This window comes from Alligator sinensis, unplaced genomic scaffold (genome assembly GCF_000455745.1).
Source record: "Alligator sinensis unplaced genomic scaffold, ASM45574v1 scaffold305_1, whole genome shotgun sequence".
Lineage (NCBI taxonomy): Eukaryota > Metazoa > Chordata > Crocodylia > Alligatoridae > Alligator > Alligator sinensis.
The window spans coordinates 517120-532385 of record NW_005842131.1 but is presented as its reverse complement, the minus strand read 5'-3'; the positions used below and the strand labels follow the sequence as shown (position 1 = coordinate 532385).

The 15266-nt window shown below is 44.7% G+C and overlaps 1 protein-coding gene across 1 annotated transcript in view; it reads right to left on the bottom strand.

Annotated features, from left to right (window-relative positions):
- The window catches only part of STPG2 (sperm tail PG-rich repeat containing 2), a gene marked incomplete at its 5' end in the record, with an annotated part of 587105 nt that overhangs the window by 188742 nt on the left and 383097 nt on the right, over positions 1-15266 (bottom strand). The window contains one exon of the mRNA XM_025205801.1: positions 10193-10308. Within this exon, the coding sequence (XP_025061586.1) occupies positions 10193-10308 (116 nt within the window). The remainder of the gene's footprint in view (positions 1-10192; positions 10309-15266) is intronic.

The following is a 15266-nucleotide window of genomic DNA, read 5'->3' as shown; positions in this document are numbered from 1 at the left end:
CCCTACAACTCTGCCCAGAACAAATCTCATTATCTTCTACTCATCATGTATTTTAAATGTACACCTAAGTTTTAGTTCATAGAACATATACTATAATATTTTAAAAGTTGCTCTATGTTCTGCTTTGGAGGCAAAAGATTTGTTTTAAGCTACTTCCAAAAACTTCCACCAGATTTCCAAGTAAGCATCTGTTTACCTTCTCGCATGTAGAACACTGACTTGATAGGAAAATTTTTCCATTGCTATAATTTCCCAAACTTTTTAAAATCCTTCAGTGATTTTAGGGGTATCTCCTCCCAGGCTTTAGTAATTGTAATTCTTCCAGCTACTAGAAGATGAGTGATTGATTCCCTATGGCACATATATGCTGCAGAGTTCTCAAGAAGGTTCAATAGGAACACTAAGGCTAAGCACATACAGTCCAAAAGCCCAAGGTTGAATAAATTAAATCTTCGTAAGTTAGTTGAAACTGCATAGATAGAACCAATAAGCAAGTGAACAGACAAGTCACTTTTGATTCTGGAAATGCAGCCACATGTCTCCAGTGGGCCAGGCCATAAGTCAGGGGGCACTAGAGCAAGCCTTCCTGCTAGCCTGGGGAAGACAGGTTGGACCAAGGCTATCCTGTCCACCCTACGAGGGGGGGTGTTTGTAGAGGAAATGCAAAGCATCCTGGGATGCTGGGGGACTGTGAGTTAACTTAAATCTGGAGAGGATCTTGGATAGTTCAATAAACTGATTAAACCTAAATCAGTTAAGTCTGATACTACATCCACCCAGGTTTATCTTAAGCCAGTTTTGGCTTTTTGAAAAGCAGTTTATGTGCACTGAATATCTGTTGTATTACAGATTTGAACTGGTTTCTGATCATTTTACTGGTTTATGTGTAATTTCTGTCCCTAGCCTTAGGGGTTATCTGATAATTGGCATTGTATTACTTCCCTCACCATGTCTCTAACCATCTTCCAAAAAAATTTAATTCTGGGATACATCCACCACATGTGGTAGAATCCTCTCAGCTAACCACCCTCCATCCAACACTTGCCTGTTCCTATACTATAACTGCATTTAATTTTAAGTGGGGTGAAATACCATCAATATAGGATTTTTAAATAATTATTTTTATTATCGTGTAGATAGATGTGTTAGAACCATTATGCCAGATGGCCTCCTATTCTTTAGCATTAATTTCTGATCCAATGTCATTAGCCCACTTTTGTCATAAAATATTTTTTCTTTTATATGTGTATTTAAAATTGCTTTATATAACACAGGCAAAAGGCCAAGCATAATGCAAGGCTATAGTGTTGAACAACAATAATAAATATTGTGGATGTTAAATAGGTTGTATAGAAGTAATATTTTTGTGCAACAATGTTTCCATATGTGTTTATCCAACTCTTCAATTACATCTCTCCAGCTTTTATTGTTTCAGCCTACATTAAGCCAAAGATCATATTAATATTAAATTTGCAGAAGCCCACACATTTTCCATCTGTGGAAAACTGAACAAAATTCATAACTATATAATCAAGATATACCACACAAATCTACAGGCAAACTAAGAAAGGACTGCCAAGCTCACTTTCATATTGTCAATTTAAAAGGGGACAAGCATTCAATATGGAAAAAGTATTAATGCATTAAAGCATTAATGCTGCATTTAGGGTGCCTGTAGATGTGTGGGGAGGCTGCTCTGGCATGGTGTAATTACAGTGCATTGGAGCTGTATGTAGCACACTCCAGGAGACTCGATTAATCAAGTGTATGGTCTTTGCAAAACATCGATTAATTGAGTCTCCTGGAGTGTGCTAATTAACATGTTCCAGCAGCCTTCGCATCTTGTATATTAGTGTCCCCATGCTTCAAAATGGTGGTGGGTGTGCTTTAACTAAAGCTCATTCAATGAGCACATGTAAAGACATCATTTAGTGTTAAAAATATATATATATTATGTGCATATGTTGTACAACAGCACATCAAAGGCTAAAAGTTTCACCAACATGTCTAAAAACAAACAAATAAACCTCATTAGTGATCCAGTAATTTTACATGGAATGACTCATTGGTGCATTCGCATATTATTTCACAAGCTGTATTCTCCCTTCCTATACTGTGTGGCACTGGTTTGATTTTCTGAGGTGCTTATGGTTGCTTAGCGCCTTTAAAAAACATATTACTAGTTTGTGGAGACTGTAGTACAATGTAATGCTGTACAAACAAGAACAATCTAGCCTGAGTGCTAGAAGCAGGATAAGCATAATGATGCGGTGCTCTGTCCAAACTAACTAGCTATGCTGATGCTGGCATTTGAACTACAGGCAGTCCTTGGACTTAGGATACAATTGGTTCTTGAAAATCACATCTTAAGTCAAAACACTGTAACTCAGAACCAATTTTCTCATAAGAATCAATGTTATAAATGGGGCATTGGTTCCTGAACCAAGGCCCAATACCCTATTTTCACCAAAAAATACCCCAGAATTTTGTACTCAATCAATTATAGATGAGTAATATAGCTATATTAATGTGTTTATATTGTAAATAGCAATCATAATGATTTGGAAGGACTTCTTTGAGGTGACTTTGCTGGACTTTTTGAAAGGCTCTTGGTTGGACTTTTTGAAGGGTTCTTGGCTGGAGTCTTCTCAGGAGTCTTGGCTGTAGGGTTTTCTGGAGTCTTGTCTGCTTTCTTAAAGAAAGTGTCTAAGGCAGTTTGGACAGATGTTCTCCAGGGAGATGAGCAATGCAGTGAACTTGTTTGCTGGCATGGCATCACATCAGATCAAGCATTGTAAGTCGAAACTGACATCATACAATTGAAACAGGGTGTCAATTTATAAACGTTGTAAGTGTGAAACATAACTTGAAACGTTGTAAGTCAAGGACCGCCTGTAGTTCATGTATCTCTATACAGAATGGCATTATGCCGTGCAGACATACCTTTAATTTCCATATGCCATGATAAGCCATAAGTTTTCAAGCAGAACTTAATGAAATCAGAAAGGGTTTATTTTAATAAGCGTTGTCATTATATGATTCAATGTCATTTTAAAAAGCTGCATAGAAGATTCTCCACAAAATCTTTATCCTGAACTCCTGCCATTTTAAGACACGTAAAACTGGTTGGAGTGATGTAATATGTTGTAAAACACCTGTATCTGGCTGGGAGAAGGCTCTGACAGTGCAGATATTAATGATAGCAATGGGTCTAATCTTTCAAGGGTCCCCTGACAAGTCCTTGGAAAAAGGAATGTGAGAGGGAAAAGCAATGGCATGAAGTGTTGCGGGCAGTGCCACACATATAGGGAAGCCCAGGGAGGCTACTGTAACTGGTGACAAGCCTCCAAGGCTATCTATATTATATTAGAGATCATGGATTAGCCCAGGAAAGGGGGCACAATGGTGGCTTAAAGTACAAGTTATGTGTAGTGCCTCTGAGAGTCACATTAGACACGACCTCACCCTTTGAGTATATTTGGGGAAAACAATCTACTCTAGGATGCAGAAAGAGATGTTTGTATATATTCAAATGAAGAAGAACCTTCATTCCCCTTTACATTTCTTGAAATTGTTTCTATATGCATACAGAAACGACTTTTTATATAAACAATTGTTTCTATATGCACCTGTTGCTGCAGCCCATATTCATCAGGACAAGGACTGCAGAATGGAGCCCTAGTGAGTATACTGTCATAATATGAAGAAGGAAAATGATAAGAATGTTTATGTATTCTCTCTCCTTTCCTACTGGCACATTTTAGTCTCCTTCCAAAATAACACTAAAGTCACTGGTACAAGAAGCTTTTGCTCATTATGATTCTCAATTAAGGGAGCATAGTTTATGAAAATAAATAAGCACGTATGTTACTGTATCTGGAGGGACTTCTTATGAGTCATGCAGTAAAAGCATCATGGTCACAGTTCTTTATGGATTTTATTTTATGTAAATATGGGGAAAAATCTTGTAGCAAATAAAGCAATGTAGCTGAGGTATCTAATACATAATAAATTAGATGAACATTATGGACAAATTTAAATGCTACTTCAACATAATCTTTGTGCTCATCAGGACAGAATCCCAGGTGTACTATGATTTCACAGCTATAAAATTTAAAGCAAAATTCATAACCTTGGACAAGACTGCCCAAGTATACCTGCTTCCATTTTTACCTGCATTTATTTCTAGCCTTTGGAGTTCCTGAGATAACCTAAGAATTGTGTCAACACTTTTAGCCTGCAGAAAGCTTGAAATAATAGAACCCGAAGGTGTGAACTGACCCATTTTTTTTGTCTGTCAGGGCTCAGTGAACTTCATAATGCTGCAGCCATGAAAAATGTTTTTTTCAAAATCTCAGTATTCAGCATTTGTGCTGAAGAATTCACAATTCTTCTGCAGCCAGACCTTTCCCCTCCCTCTTTCTGCCCACAAAGAGCCTAACTGGAACTACCTCTTGCTCTCCACATCTCTTTACAAAGAATTCTTGTTTGGTTTATATTTGCCATCTCTCTACACTTTTCTACACAGCCTGAAAGCACTATGCCCAGAGAAACTGTAAAGCTGAGCCATTCAAGTCCCACTCTCCCTCACAAAATACAAATAGAAGGAAATTCTGAATCAGATGATCAGGTCCAGGAATGGACCTGGCTACAGGAATGCACTAAAAAAATAATCCTTAAATTAACTGCTCTCAAAAAAATGGGGGGAAATAATTAAATGGGATTAGAATAAGTATGCACTGCTATAGCTTTTGGTCCACTTGTGCCAGGGCCCTGTTCATAATATGTTATTCTTATAGCCCCTCACCCCACTTTATACTCTGTTCTATGCTATCTTTTCACAGAATCTGATCAGGCAAACTTGGGTTCACAAAGCTTGTGCTCTATACATGTCTTATTGAGTTAATTTATAAAGGTGCATGTCTATCTGCCTTCACTCTATAGCCCCAGCGTTCCAAATGCTAAACTTGTCTGCAGCAAAGCTGTTACTGAATACCTGACCAGATGCACTAGTAACATATATAACATTAAATAAGACAGATAGAAGTTGTGTTGTTGATATATGTGGATATCTGTGTGCATGTACATATACATACTAGGCCTGTGCAAATAAGGAAGTATTCAATTCAGATTTGGATTTGGCTGATTTGGAGGACAGTGATTCAATTCGGAGATTCGGATCACTGTCCTGAATCCATTCAGTGCTGATTTGGAGAGATTTGGTGATTCAGATTGGCCGGGGAGAGGCAGACATAGATGGGCAGCTGCAGGTTCTCCTGTGACTCCTCCAGCTGTGTCTGCCTCTCCTCAGGCGGTGGGAGCTGTGGGAGCCCATGGCTGCCCTGCCCAGCCCCATCCTAGTCCTGGCACTTAAAAAAAAAAAAAAAAAGCCCCGCTCTCACCAGCTGCAGAAGTGGCAATTAGGGCCTCTGGGTGCTCATGGATCACCACCCATTGCCTGGGACCTGCGCAGCAGCTGCCCCATGGCACGGGTGCAGTGCAGCTCAGCAGGGCACCATGCACTGTATGGGAGCTGGGCTCTGGGTGACAGCTGGCGAGTGTGGGGGAGGGGGGTTCTTTTTTTAAAATGCCAGGAGGCTGGGCTGGGTGGGGGATAGGCAGCCATGGGGGCTTCTCCCACAGCTCCCCTAGCTGTACCTGCTTCTGCCCCGGTGGGAGCACCTGTTGGGGCTCTGCCCTGCTGCCGCTTGCCCAGCCGGTGCAGGGATGGGAGGGCACGATATGGGTATGGTTCACACTGGGCAGAAGCAGGGCATAGCCCCTGCTCCCAGAGCTTCTGTGCCTGTATCAGCACTGGAAGTGGGGACTCTGCCCTGCCACCACTTGCCAGTCAGTGCGGGAGGCCCAGGATGCAGGTGCAGCAGCACTGGGAGTGGGGGCTATGCCCTGCTGCCGCTTACCCCCTTCCACCTGGAGAGAGCCACGTCCGCATCCCGTCCCCTCCCCTTGCCCCAGCTGGGCAAGTGACAGCAGGGCAGAGCCCCCACTCCCAGCACTGCCGCACCTGCATCCCTTGCTCCCCTCCCCGAGTAACGCACCCCCCCATCCCAGCTGGGCAACTGGTTCCAGCCCCAGCCCCAATCCCTTCCTCCCCCATGCTCCTTCCCTCCTCCCTCCCACAGCCCCCAACAGACAGCTGCCTCCAGCTGACACAGTGGTGGAGCAGGCAGCTGCTGTGGCTCTAGCACTGACCTGGAGTGCAGACAGGAGCTGCTAGGCTGTGCTGGAGGCCAGAGGTGGTGGGAGTGCAGGGGTGAGGAGGACAGGTGTCTGCAGGAAAGAGGCAAGAGGCTGCTTAACTCCCCCCCACCTGCCCTCCCACTGCATCCCATACTACTTGCCCCTCTACTGCCTCTTCACCATCTGCACCCCCACTTTCTCCCTTATCACCTGCCCCCCTGCTATTGCTTTCTCCAAGGCAGAAGTGCAGGAGGCAGGGAACAAATTTAAGATGACCCTTCAACATGGAAAATTATAACAAATGTATACATATTTATACATTTTGCTTCTATTAAACTGAATTACTGGGGTATCATCTTAAATTCAGGGTTGTCTTGGATTTGAGTATATGGTGCAAAGATTTTATATATATATATTTATAAGTTATTTATACACGTATAGATATAAATGAACAATATATATAATAACAATACATACATTTGATAAAGAGATGGAGATATGGAGAAGGTGATGAAGAACAACATGGAGACAGATCTATGTAAATCAGCAATACAATTTTTACTGTTCAAATTTAGTTGCAACATATACTGGCAAAACTGACATTAAAAAAGATGACTAAAGAGGGTTTAAATACAAAAAGTTAAAAGTTGCTAAAAATATTAGCAAAACTCTTAAAGCATAGAAGAATTCTAGCAGTATGCTTTTCTACTATGAATGAATTCATTTTTGAATGATTTTAAATAGTCCCTCATAAATCATGCCAAAACTAAGCCACAGACAAGTTTAAGCTTAATCACGGTTCAGCTATACCAAAATTGAGGGCACCCAACTGGGCAGTTAGATCCTTTTCAGAGAATGATTCATTCTCAGACAGATGACTTAACCAATGCCCCATACTCAGATTAGGATTGAACAGAGCAAAAAAATCAACCACAAACAGAGGTAACACCAAACACGTTCTTTCTTCCCATTAGATAGTACAGGAAAAATCATTCAAGAATTCAGCACCACCATTGCAACAGTATATATTAAATATAGCTCCAGTTCCAAACAATCTATGTTTTGAAATAATTGACTCCTATGTTGACATCCTATCCCACCCAAGCTTGGTTTTCCAAGCATTAATTCTCCAGTACAGATGCCTTACCAGTTTCTCTTAACAGATACAATTGCTGACATATTTATTGCACATATATTTCATTTCCCTAACTCTGTCTTGCCCCTTTCGATGATTTATTTTTGTTATTTATAAATTTCCTCAATTTTTCTCTTCTTTCTTGTCAGAACATTCCCTTTTCTTTTCCCTCCTCTTGGTTTCCCTGCTCACTCGCTTGTGCACTCTCTTTTTCTCTCTCTCTCCCTCCCCCGCCCCTCACCCAACCACCTTCTTTGTCCTCAGTTTTTCCACTTTATTCTTTGAAATCACTCTATTCTTCCTCCCCCTTCTGTAGACCATACTTTCTACTCTTTTGTTTCTTACTGCCCTATTATTTGTCTCCATTACTACACTCTCTTTACTGCTCCCTTTCCAGATTCTACCTCTAATTATTTGAGAATATATATTAGTCACAGTGCAGCATTTAAGCACCTCATAGTCACTTGCAAATACATTCCACACCACCACTATGAGTTAGGAAAATATTATCCCCATTTTATGGTTAAGGCACAGGGAGATCCACTGGCTTGCCCAAATAAATGCAGGAAGTCTGTAGCACAGCTGGAAAATGAATTCAAAACAACTAATTCCCACAATCCATTGTCCTAACTGCAAAGATATCCATCTTTCCCCTCATCCCACACCAAGGAAAGGAATAGTCAATTCCTTTTCCCATATAGGAAAGATAATAGAGAGGGAAACAGGAATTCTCTTTCAGCCCCCCTAGACTTGGAAAAAAAGGCAATAGGTTCAAAAGTGAAGCAGAACTGAAGGGGAGAGGGCAAGGGAAGAGAGATGAGATTTTTATACCCACTGCCATCAGGGGATCAACAAGGAATTAGTAGAGTCTTCTCACTTTCCCCTTCTTCCTCCATGATCTTCCCTTCAGTCTCTCTCTCTCTACTGCCTGAAAAGGTCAGATTGTATGACTTCCTCTCAAGTAATAGTTACCTATTTGCGCTAAGGTTGCCATTCATCTGTTCTTACAGGGAGCGTTCAGATCCACACAGCTGGGGCTTAAATTCAAAATTAATTTGTCCTTGTCTAAGCCACATTGGAATATATATAATGTACACTGCAATGGAAGGATCCAGGCACTAAAATTGGAACTCACCACTTCAGACTCAACAGGGGGGGGGAAGTGGGAAAGAAGGAACACCGATTTCCTCTCATCTGACTCCAAAGGGAGCAACAAAAATGAAGTGAGATTTTATCCCACCATTAACTTACAATACAGGCAGTCCTCAATTTATGACTGTTCAAGTTCTGAGAAATGGCACTTACGACCTTTGTAAATTATGACACTGTTTCGAGTTTCCGATGGGGTTTCGACTTTATGATGATGGACACAGCTGCCTCCAGTTGGTAAGTCTGTTGTGGTGGGTCATGGGGGTGCAGATCAACACCCCCACAGCAAGGGAGGGATTGGGGCTGGGGCAGGGATAGGGACTGCCCAGCAGGTGGGGGGGCATGGGAAAGGTGTGGGGTAGCTCCCGCTGCTGTGTGCTGCTGGTCCAGGAGGGGATAGGGGGACATGTGCCCCCAGATCTGCATGGGGTGGGTGGGGCTGGGGTTGGGCCAGGCTGCACTCTGGGTGGATGGTGGAAGGTGCTGGGAGCAGGGGCTATGCCCTCCTGCCGCTCACCAAGCCAGGGCAAAGTGGAGCCACTGCACTGCCTCCAGCCTCCCGCACCTCCTGGCCCTGCCTTGCCCTGCCCAGGCTGGGTGCGCAGCAGCAAGGCATTGGGGGGCAGGGGGGCATGTGCCCCCAGATCTGTACAGGGTAGGCAGGGCCGGGGCTGCCCAGGATCCAAGCTGTGCTCTGGGCAGGTAGCAGGGGCTATGGGCAATTTTAGGGTGGCTGCAGCCCCCCCATAGCCCCCACTCCACCATCTACCCCTCACAGATCTGGGGGACACCCCCCATGTCCTGCCGCTGCCACCGCTCACCCAGTCAGGGTGGGGCAGGGCAAAGCTGCAGCTTGTCCAGGAGATGCAGGGAGGCCAGGGCAGCTCTGGTTGCTGCACACTGGTTGTCCATAGGCAACACAGCGGCTCTGCCCCACCCCAGCTTGGCGAGTGGCAGGACAGCATAGCCTTCACTCCCAGCCCTGGCCCTACCCACCCCTCACAGATCTGAGGGCACATGCCCCCGCCCCCCTGCCATGTCTTATTGGGCTGGTGGTGGGAACAGTGGTGAGAGCCACCAAATGACCAGCTCCCAGACTGGCATCCCACAGCGGCGGGAGCTGCCCACCTCCTCCCTGCATCCACCACACCAGCTGGGCAGTCCTTGCCCCAGCTCCTGTCCTAGCCCCAGCCCCAAACCCTCCCTTGCTGCATGGGCATTGTCCCCCCACCACAACAGACTTCCCAGATGGAGGCAGCTGTGTCAAATGTGGTAAAGGAACCAATCCCCCATTTATAACATTGTTCCTATAGGAAAACTGATTCTGACTTACAATGTTTTGACTTAAGACATGGTTTTCAGGAACCGATTGCATCGTAAGTCTGAGGACTGCCTATAGACATAATTTGGCTGTCTCCAAATTGTCACTTCACCTGCTCACAATAGGCCACAATTCTAAAACTTCATCTCTATTCTTATTATGGCAATGTGGAAGTTGTCACTAGATACTTAAATAACTAGATATCTAGGGGTGCAGACAGAAGTGCAGCTCCCAGCTGTAACTCAGAACCATTTCTGCAAAGTGTTCCGACTTACAACATTACCCCAGACCAAACAGAAAATCACAGGCACAAAAAAAATAATCTAGTTAAGGCCAGAATAAAAACCAGCCCCAATATGTGACTCATAAATGCCAGATCAACAAACCTCATAATCTCCAGGGCCAGGAGTAATCTCTTTTGGTTCTTTAAAACGTTCCTCTCTGGAAGCAAATAAGGAAATGCTGGAAGCTGATTTCACAACAGGGTTGTATGTCCCAGGCCCTAAAAAGGGAAAAAATAGAATATTATTTTAAAAAGTGATTTCTAAGCATCTTAGAATTCTGTATAGATGGCCTTGGTGCAGGTCAGAATGGTTGTATAGCATGAATGCTAAGTGTACATGATCTTTTGTTTACTGTTTGTGCCTATGATGGGTGTGGGAAGAATCAATCATTTACCCAGCTTCGGGAAAGTGATTGGACAAATTATTGGAGGAAAGGTGCCTCAGTAGCTGCAAGTGAGAAAGTGGAAAAAACCCTGGTCATACCCTGTTCACACTCCCTTAGAGCACCCATTCTGCCACTGTGACAAAGGATATCGATACTGGGCAAGAGGGACCTATGGTCTGACCCAGTAAATGGCAGTTCTTATGTTCTTATCATAGCATCCATGAATTTACTTTCCCATTTTCTTCATATTCTGTAGTTTTCGTACTGCTTCTATATTTGGCAAAGAATAATGTGGATACATTGTTTTTTTTTTAAATCTTTAATTTTTCAAACAACAAATTCAACCCTTGGTTACATCAGTGTAAATCCTGCAAAAAGTCAATGAACTTTGACTTGCTTGGAATGTGCATCAGCCTAGCTTAGAGCAGATTCGGCCAACTGTATAAAGTAAAATAAATGACCTCTCATTCTTTGAAACACTGGCTCAGTATTTCCTGAATTTTTGATACCCAGGGCACACTTTTTCTGGATTAAAATTGGTGGCACATTTTTACACCTGAAAAGGGGAGCAAGGAAAAGTGGTAGTAGCAACACAAACACAGTTTGCCAATGTCTTTCTCAATTCTGTTGCTACTTCTCCCAGCACCCCACTCCCTAAGTGCAATCCACATGCAACTTCCAGCTGCCAAGGAGCTGTGCTAGGATGATCCATCTGGAAATTCCTATTGATGTGCCCTGCCTCCACCCCAGGGACATGGCTGCACCTCACTCTGCAGACATGCTGTGACTCCCAATTTAAACAAAAGAAAGAAAAGTATCATTTTTGGCGGCACACCTCTGCCACTCTGATGGCACACAGGTATGCCCTTGCACACCCTTTCAAAATCACTACACTAGCCTAACTTAGGGTGCTGTCACACATTCAACTTAACACTTACTAAATGCAGTTTTCCTTCTTTCTAGAAATTTCTTTTTCACTGTTTTGATGCAGAGATATTTTATTTGTTATTTACTGAGTGAGACCCATGCATGATAAAGGCCATGTACAGACACTTAGGCCAAGTGCAGACATTACATCTTTTCCAGGTTAGGTGGTCCAAAACTGGTCTACATCTGTAACAAAACAGAAGTTTGAGGCACAAACTCTGCTTTAAAAATGGTGGATCCCAGTCTAAGGCAGACCTGGATCTATGAAGTATCAGACTTACTTGATCTAGGTTAGACTGGTCTATCAAACATCACTACCAGATCTGCTCACTAATCAAAGTAGGCCACTGCCCACTGATTCCCTGTTGGCTGTGCAGGGTTCCTGCTAACCTCCCCTTGCAGAGAGCCACAGCTTGGCTGCTCCAGCCAAGCAGTGCACCATCTGAATGCCTAGCTGACCTCACCCCCAAGCTCTCTAGCTATCAAGAGCAGAAGGATAGAGGCAGGGGATGGAGCAGGACTTGTGAGCTGCTGAGGGGAGGAGGTGCCGGTGGTGCACCCCACATTCCCAACCAGGTTGGTGGGGCCCAGAGTGTCCCTGTTTTCAACCCTGGGACCCTGACCAGAGAGGCTGTGGGAAGGGTTCAAAGGATTCCTCCCCACCTCCCACCACACCTGAGCCAGCACCAAATTCCTTGTTGAAGCTGCTTCTGTACAGCTGCAAAGGCATAGCTACCCACCCCCCATTCCTGGAGGTGGTAGCCCCATGTCTGCAGAGAAGCAGCTTCAGCCAGGAATTTGACACTGGCTCTGGGGGTATATATCCTGCAAGCCTTTTCTGGATCTGCTCCAGCACAGGGTCCCAGGGCTCAGACGAGACACGAGAGGGACATTGTGCCCTGCCAATCCAGCTGGGAATGCAGGGTATACCACTGACATTGCCTCCCACCAGAAATTCACAAGCCCTACCCCCCCACACTACCTTTGTCCTACTTGGGGTGGACCCCCATGCTCCCCAGTCAGGTCAAAGCCCAGGGACCCCCATGCTGCCAAGTGTGGGGGAGCACACCTCCCTCTACTGGCTGTCTGCAGCTGCCAGTTGCCTAACACAGCTACTGGGCCACAGTGGGTTGGCTGCCAGGTCATGGCTTCTGCCGCCGGCAGTCACATGCAGGGTTAAAGCTAGGTGGCAGGGCAGCCCTGGGAGGCAGGCAGCCAGGTCCGTGCACCCTGCCCCAATCCTTGTGCCATGGCCATGCTTGGTGAGGCACGGCCTGCACAGCAGGTACCAGGGCCCACACCAGGCCAGGCAGGCCCCTCCAGCCCCACCCACGGCTGGAAGCAGGGGGATGCAGGCAGGGAAATACCCTGGGTGGAGGATGGGGAGGTGGCTCTGCTGCTTGCTTCTAGAAAAGGCAGCAGAGCCCCTTCTTCCCAGGAAGCTCCAGATGGGTTCCCCAGGCCACCGCCTGTGCAGCCGCCTCCCCTGCAGGGTTGCTCAGTGCCCGCGGCTGCAGTGCCATAGCCTGATATAATCCTTGCAACCCCCAACATAAAAAATGAATTTAAATACGTAAATTTGATTTAAATATGTAAATTAGATTGTTTGCCAGTCCACAGTATAAAAAGGTTGAGAACCACTGGCCTAACAGATGACAGGACAGCTGAGAGATATGTATGCCTGGCAGCCAATGAGGAATGGTTCAGCCATATGGCTGTGCTCAGATGTCATCAACAATGTCTAGCACACTGGGAGATGTGCAGGAGTGCCCCCAACATTCTGGCCTTGGTCAATGAAGTCATCTGCCTGCCCTTTCCCTCCCCACCCCCCAAAGAGCGAATGTGACTTCCATGCACTCGAAATCCAGTCTACACAGTTTAGAGAAACCTGCATAGATTGGTTCAATTCTGTCTTGGACTTTTTGATTGTCTGTATTTAGCCTCTGTTTCTCCTGGGAGAGTTTCCACTCTCCCAGGAAAACCAAAAGAGTACATATATTCAGGATTTTTCTCAGAAAGCAAAAATGGACACTCCAGGAGAAAAATAACCTGGGAGCAACCAGGGTTAAATCACTCCTGGGACAGTTTCTCCTTGGAGAGCAGATGTCTATACATGATGTCTTCTGAGAGAAGATACAGCACAGTCCTCAGCATTCCAGAGTGCTTTGCTACTTCCTCCCTCCTCCCTCAAGGGGACAGTATGTCACTCACTGGACTGTCCTACTCCAGCCAAGCAGAGAGCAGAATACTGTCCCTTCACAATCTCCCATTGTGCTGCAGGGAGACACAGGACAACTCTGAGCAGTCTGGGTCAGTCAATCAAGGCTGCCCTCTGCCCTGCTGCCATCTATCTCTGGACAGACTAAGGGTGTGTGTAGATGACACGGGGACCCTAAACTGAAGTGGTGGGTTTTAAAATCATCACTTCAATTTAGGGCTGATTAAAACCCCGTGTCATGCACACACCCCGTAGACTTACCTGCCTCTCCAGTGGGGAGGGGAGAGTGAGCTGCCGGTGGGTGGAGCGGTACCTGGGTTGTGGGGGGGATGGGGCTGGTGCTTCCCTCTGCAGCAGTGGTGGCTCCCCGCAACAGCACCCGCCCACAGGCACTCAGCTCAGGCAGTCTCAGAGGGCATAGCAGCCGTGGAGTGAACCACTGGGCCTCCATACAGCTCAGGCAGGCAGGCAGGCTCCAGGGGGGCAAGAAAAAAAACGATCGGGCTTGTCACTTTTCTTGGGCAGAGCCTGCTTTCCTGGGCTGCTGCCAGGCTTCCTACATGGCTTCCTGCAGAGCCCCTGAGCTGCATGGAGCCCGGTGCTTTGTTCCATGGCTGTAGGGGTAGCAAACTAAGACCCCTTGACTCCCAAGCCATTTAAGGTACATTACGCCACTGAATTACCTACAGCAGCTGGTATATTCTGCTAAACACAAATTAAAATTCCCAATATTTCTTGCTTTAGTTTCAACTGATTTAAGTTTTACTTAATCCAGTATGTGCAACCTGCTTTATATTAATAGATTAGGTAATGAAGAGTTTTATGCTGAATTTAACATCAAACTTCAAAGTACAGAAATGTTACGTAAGGATCACAATAAATGAATTCATCCCTTTAAAATGTTTATACAATATACAATACACTTGATATACAGATAACTTGACGAAGGATGCATTTCATGGGACATTTTCTAACCCACAGTTTCAAGTTCTAAACTACACTTATTTCAGTTTAAAATGATAAACCCGTATGCTAAAGCTTTACAAAGTACCAGGAACATAAATAACACTTTTTTTGGTCCATGTACAAGTTCACTTGTAGCAAGATTTTTGCTCTATTCTGATGTAGATCGTCATACAGTGAGTGACTGCCTATGCATTTTGGCAGGTCATTTAAATGACCTCAGGAATTACTAAATTGCTTCTTGATTTCCTAATCACCCAACATTTGTGCTTCCTTCTCAATGTGAGAAGTTAATTCAGTATTATTGGTGGACCAGTATTACTTGCAAAAAATCAGTATACAAAAAAATGTTTAAGTTTCCCAGTACCAGTGGATTTTAGGAGACATGCATAGCTACTGCAACTGCCCTGAAGAAATATGGTCAGTGGAAAGTTGAAAGGAAAACTGGATAATTCCCCTGTCACCTTCTGTTGTTTCTTGTCTTATATTTAGAATGTAAGCTCTCTTTTTGTTCTGTGTTTGTAACATACCCTGGACACTCATACACAAGCAGTTATGCTGCTCCGACACGCTGTAATTACAGCGCATCACAGCAGACTCAATTAATCAAGTCTGCAGGATCATGCTAATTACCATGCTCCAGCAGACCCCAGCATCACATGAATCAGCATTTCTGCACTGAA